Genomic DNA, 6,427 nt, shown 5'->3' on the forward strand with positions numbered 1-6,427 from the left:
GCTAACTATTGCATGATATTCCTCCTTATTAAAGATAATATTAATTAATACAGCATTAAAAATAATTACAAATTAGTTTTAAAAAGAAATGCATTAAGGAAAAGCTGATAAGTGTAGAAAAATAAAAAAAATTAAAAATAAATGAATTCACATCAAGTTCTATCAATTCTAAGAATAACTCTCCTCTAAATTATTGTTGATGAAAAATAAAATCCAAAAGTTTATACTATTGACCCACTGCGATTAAATGCTTTCTCACAGTATAAGATGGCCAAATTTAAGAATCATTAACTTATCTAATAAAAAGATAGCTATAAAAAGAGAGTTAATGTATTAAAATCAGCAAAACACCAACTAATCCATCAAAGAACTTAAGGTCACAAGATATTTTCCCAGAATGTTAAACTAAGTCTTCTGAAAATGTGCTTAATCATGTGCTAAACTAGCAGTAAGAAAGCAAGAAAAAAAAATCAACTTCCACAGTTAATGATGAAATGACTATGGGGAAGAATTTTTTTTAGAGATCTCTACAATCAGCTCATGCTTTTAAAATTTTCTTTAATTTTCTTTTTCATGTTACAAACAAACCATTTCTCCCCCCAAAACAACTACTTTTTTCTCCTAGGGCAAAAAGATAAACATCATAACAATTACTTTTTAATGATACTAAATATTACACAGCTTACCTCTGGAATTCCAGAGCCACAGGCATATGGAGCAAATACTTTTACCAGGGAAACTGCAAGAAAAGCAAAACTCAAAGCCCAGAAGATATACATTATGTAGTTCATGATGTAAGAACCAGGACCCTAAAAAGCAAAGAGTTCAACAGTATGAATTTATAGTGTACCTCTAATACAACTGCTGGCCATATAAAAAATTTGGGTAAAACATGTTAAAGCTCCTGGTTTATTTCTATAATAATAAAAGCTTTACATAAACATTAATTTAACCAGAATACAAAAACTAATTCCTATACATAACAAGTGGCCTTAATCCCATTTAATCTTTTTCCTAGCTTTTTCCTGATCCCTAAAGTCTTGTGACCAAGACATTTCAGTTACGCTTTAACCTCTGCCTACCCATAAACCACTTTTTGGAAACATTTGGTGGAGACAAAATTGCATTGGCACTCAGATTTCTAGTTCTGCTGCAATTCTCCTGAACATCATCAAACTCAATTCATTAAACCAAGTGAGAAACAGCATACTGACCATCTTACCACCAAATATATTCTTTTTAGCTCTAAAGTTCAGCTACAGCAAAATTTTAAAAATATATCCATATGTGATCATGTAACTATACATAATATTCTATGTTCTAGAATTTTCTTTATTATAGAACATCAGAGTAGTAAAATAGTCATTTAAATACTATAATGCCAAAAGAAGAATCTATCGATTTTTTTCAAGAAATCTCCACTTAGAAAGCTTATTTCACTAAATTTTTTTGATAAGTCATACTTCCCAATCTTAGTGATATAATACATTAAGCAGTTTTAATAACTTGACTTTATATTAACTTTACTCAGCTCCTATTGTAATGACTGTCACTTCTTTTGTACCACAATTCACAATATTTTTGCACCATAACTCAGTGGCACTTGTATGTGACTATGTAGTTAACTAATAAAAACCTTCTTAAAACAATATTTACTCCTTTCCTTCTGCAATGTATTCTCATATTTTCTACTCTATTTTTTCTTTTTTTCCTTTAATGCCAGTTGAGCATATCTTATATGTGGTTATTCTATAATTAAATGAATTGGAGACTCATTTCACTGTATCACTTATTAATTCATCTTGAGACAAAGCAAGACTTACCTCTGCTTGACCTATGATTAATTCTGCCCATGTTTTCCACTGTGGACATTTATCCCTCTCTTCAAATGTTGCTTCATTAGATCCCCAACAACACTGTTCATGATTATACCACAATGCACTAAGACAAATGCCCTCCTTTAGGTCAGTCATCCAATCGGCAGCAATGTCTATTAACCCAGCTAACGCCCCTGTAAAAACATGTTGAAGATGGACAAAAAATAAATCCATTTTGTGGGAGTTGAGAACTATCTACTTAAGAGGTTAATGGAAAGAACAGGACTCCCTATAAATAAAAGGACATTTTAGGATTTCAAATTTGAGTTATAAACAAATTTATGTAACTTTTAATTAATTAATTAATTTATTTATTGCTTGTTTTGTTTTTGGCAGCTGGCTGATACAAGGATCTGAACCCCTGACCTCGGTGGTATAACACCGCACACTATCCAACTGAGCTAACCGGCCAGCCCTACATTACTTTTTAAAAACTGTAAACAGCTATTCTTTAAAATAAAATTGATCTTCTTTGTTTGGAATTAAAACCAGTCACATCATTCAAATTAAGTGATCCAAAAAAAAAGAAAGGTGTTTAAAAAATACTGAAACATCTTCAAAAGACAGCTATATGGCAGGAGGTTCACAAATCTCGCTATTGAAGTCAGAGATTTTACTAGCTATGCTTCAATCCAAAACTTAATTAACAGATGTATAAATGATTTCAATCTAATTAAAATATAATATCCACTAGAAATAATTAGTGAAACTCACAGCATTCGTGAGTTACTTTGACAGAGATCTGCAGTTTTTTCTTAAATAACAGAAAACTATATATATGGAGATTATTGTACTGACAGAATTTTTAAAATGTACAAATTTATGGTCAAATCTGGGCCCTTCTTATCGTATAAAAAGATCAATGGATTACATACAGAGAGGCCACAAAATTCTTGTGCACACTATTAGAGTTATTAATACTTCCCACTATCCTACACAGAAATTTTAATTTTTCATATTCTTCTGGATATAATCTTCCATGGTGGAAGCTGAAAGTGATTAAAACAGTCCTTAAAATCTCACACATAAGGACTTTGTGGCCACACTGGATAGCATGGTAATTAAAGGAGGAGGCTCTTGAGCTAGACTGCTTAAATTCAAATCCTGGCTTAGCCACTTACTAGCTATATGAGCTTAGTCAGGTTACTTAACATCTTGTGCTTCAGTCCCTTCATCTGTAAAATAACAATAGTGATAGCATTTATCCATAGGATTGTCATGAGTTTAAATACATGTAAAGTGTTTAGAACATTGCATAACACACAGGAAGCACTCAATAAATACGAGTGATTTATTAGTATGTTAACCTCAAAAAATATTTTATTGATCATCTGGTCCATTTTACAGATATGGAAACTGAGCCCAGAAAGATCAGCCAAGTTGGACAGACACTAAAAGTGACAGAGACAAGACAAGAGGTGGAAGTCTCCTGCCTCCTAGTCTTATATTTAAGATTTTTTGCAGGAGAGAAACAAATGGCTTTTAAAAATCCAATAGTACCTGAAAAAAATTGAGGGAAGGAAGGAAGAATTATTCACATAGTTCTATTAACTAAAAAAGGATTGCTTAAAATTTTTTCTTTACCTGAGGCCAATCCTGTTAGTGTTACTACTAGCCATCCTGACCACGCATCATACAAACTTTTTGTCATTTCCCATGCTGATTCTTTCTTTTTGCTGTTGATCTGAAATTAGAAATGTTTATGCTTCATTTTTCCAACTATGAATAGATGACACAATTCTACAATCAAGCAATTTTTCTCAGTAACCATACACACAACAGTACTTTCTGAACCAGATAATGGGAAGGGTGAATTTGGGGCAAAATCACTGTGTCAGTTGTTATACATCTAAACCAGAAGGCACGTATTTACCTGGAGACATGCATTTTTAATAAGAACCTCAGGATTTGAGTGCAAGATGTCTATGAACCACATGAAGTCTCACCTGTTTTAAGTTGAATCAAATTAAAACTTTAACTGGTACACATAAATATCTTTTATATTAATGAAAGTAAGACAACATGGCTTGACATGTCTATCATTACCTAGTCCTAGCAGTTAAATGTGTTATAATATTCTTTAAAAGGTAAGATCAGTGAAAAATAGTACCATGACCATAAATGCAATGTAGAATAATTATGTGGACAAAGGGATCCCCAAAGCTTGTAGGCCTGTAAATATGTAGGTATGGAGGGCTCCAATCCCATTGTTAGTGTTCAAAGGCTCTTTCATCACTGTGTAAGGCAGAAGAAAAGTGTCCTCTGCTGAACATAGCGTAGGAAGTTAGATTAACAAGAAGGTAATAGATTTGATCCAAATCTCACTCTACTAAGACACAAAAAGGCACGTCTGAGCTTTCTTAGTGAGGATGCACTTCTAAACCTATCCCTAGCTAGTCCAAATCTCTTCTGTTCTGCTAGGATTGTTGCTTTAAAAAGTCGTATTCTCAGCCTAAGACTACAGTGCTCAATTGTCCTGTATAAGGGCTACAGCTGTAATTCAATAACCTGATCTATTTCAAGCATCTGGTCTATTTGAAGCTACACGGCCCCATTAAAAAGACACAGCAAGTTTTAAATTGAATGAGGCAATTTTATTCCTTCTGTACTATCAGCAACCAAACACAGATATTAATCATTATTTAGAATTGGAGATAGGTCGTTTCTTTTTTTGTTTGTTTGTTTGCTGGCTTTGTTTTTTTTTTTTTTGGTAGCTTGCTGGTATAAGGATCAAACCCTGGACCTTGGTGTTTTCAACACCATGCTCTAACCAACTGAGCTACCCAGCCAGGCATAGGTTATTTCTTTTCAAAATAATCACTAAACTCCATGATGCTTTTCCTCAATAAAAATAACTGTGAAGTTTAATAAAATATGATAATATTAAGTCATTTTCAGATTGAGTCACTGCTGTTCTCTTTATATTACTGCTTGCACAGCACCACAGTCAGACACTTAACAAACACTGGCTTGATGGTGTATACCAGGTACAAAAAGATATATGTGCAAGTGTTCACCCATCACCATTCCTAATAAAAATTTGGAAATCATCTAAATGTTCATCAATGCAGATTGGTTAAATAAATTGTAGTACATCTATGTAACAGAAAATTTCTGTAGCAATTAAAAAAGAATGAAATACATGCAATGTTGTGTATGAAAAAAGCAAGGTGGCTAAAAGTACACTACTTCATCTAAGAAAGTTAAGAATATAAATACATATGCTTGTATTTTTTTTAAATGAAGGGATAGATCCCTGTACCAGCCAGCCTCACAAAAAAAGAAAAAGAAAGGATTAAACCATAAAATTAAAATGTAAATCATTACCTGTAAGGGTAGGGAAGCAATAGGTTGGAAGGCACAGAGATAGAAACTATATTTCTTTGAATATACCTCCTTTGTACATTTAACTTTGTAATCATGGAAATACTTTACATAATTATAAAAACAAAATCAAATCTAAAAAGTAATCCTTAAAAATTGAAGTAAAATTAGATGAATGAATCTAAAGCATGTCTAATTAGTAACATAATGACAAAAACTATTCCAAGGGACTTTAAAACAAAGGAATTTGTATGTATAGCCCTAACGGGATAAAGACTAAGGACAAAAAGTATTGCAGAAGGGAAAAAACACTAAAATTTTTTGGTAAGCATAATGTTGGTGATGGTGTCAGTACTATTATTCTGACACTGTTGTGTGTGTATATTGTGAGGTAAAGTAAGTGACTATGTTTGCAATGCTGATTTTTTTGGCATGACTTAAAGGAAATACAGATTTAAGAACTGAAGGTTAAACCCAATAATAACGAATTTAAATTAAAACTCATATAAACTTAGGAGGCTAGAAACAATGGCCAACCCAGAAGCAATAAGTACCCCTAGTACCCAGATTGTTCCTACCAACCATTTTCCTCTGATAGAATAAGAGTTCCTTGGAGAAATGGCTGATTCTGGGTTTGCTGCAGGAAATGTGTATGATGAACGAGGATTATCTTGTTTTCCCAGAATACATCAAAGTCTAAGGATTATCAAAGGACACAGATATCAATCTAAATAAGCACTCACTACTCAAAAATGAAATAACATGGACCTCAATAAGGACCTCAACTGTTATGATTAAAACACATCAAATATATTTAAATTCATGATTTCATGAAGATACAGAAACAAAAAACAAACAAGCAAACACAAATTTCATCAACTTTGAGGATACTAAGGAACCATATTATTTCAAACTTTCTCCTTTTCCTGTACAATCTATACTTCAGGGAGTCCAAATAGTTCATGAGGGATAGATTTTTCTTTACAGAAGTATTCAAGCTAATAAATAAAAAAGAAATAAAAACAGATTACTACTACTTTGTGAAATACTAAAATAATATTTGAAATGACTTAATGTCAATTACTTCAAAATAGTCTGGGGTAGGAGGGCTACAAAAATAATAAAGTTTATGAAGAAAAGAATTAGGTGGGTATATAACATGAAAAAGCCTTTTTGTTTGTTTTTTAACTTTTTTTTTTTTTTTTTTTTTTTTTTTTTTTTTTTTT

At 32.1% G+C, this 6,427-nt stretch overlaps 1 protein-coding gene across 3 annotated transcripts in view; it reads right to left on the reverse strand.

Moving 5' to 3' along the window:
- Positions 1 to 6,427, reverse strand: part of CLCN3 (chloride channel, voltage-sensitive 3) — an 88,479-nt gene that overhangs the window by 23,237 nt on the left and 58,815 nt on the right. For all 3 annotated transcript variants that reach the window (XM_008583748.1, XM_008583750.1, XM_008583749.1), the window contains exons 3-5: positions 3,462 to 3,561; positions 1,824 to 2,011; positions 687 to 809 (exon numbers count right to left, since the gene is read on the reverse strand). In XM_008583748.1, coding sequence (XP_008581970.1) covers positions 687 to 809; positions 1,824 to 2,011; positions 3,462 to 3,561 — 411 coding nt within the window. The remainder of the gene's footprint in view (positions 1 to 686; positions 810 to 1,823; positions 2,012 to 3,461; positions 3,562 to 6,427) is intronic.

The sequence above is a fragment of the Galeopterus variegatus genome, unplaced genomic scaffold (genome assembly GCF_000696425.1).
Source record: "Galeopterus variegatus unplaced genomic scaffold, G_variegatus-3.0.2 Scaffold3022, whole genome shotgun sequence".
Lineage (NCBI taxonomy): Eukaryota > Metazoa > Chordata > Mammalia > Dermoptera > Cynocephalidae > Galeopterus > Galeopterus variegatus.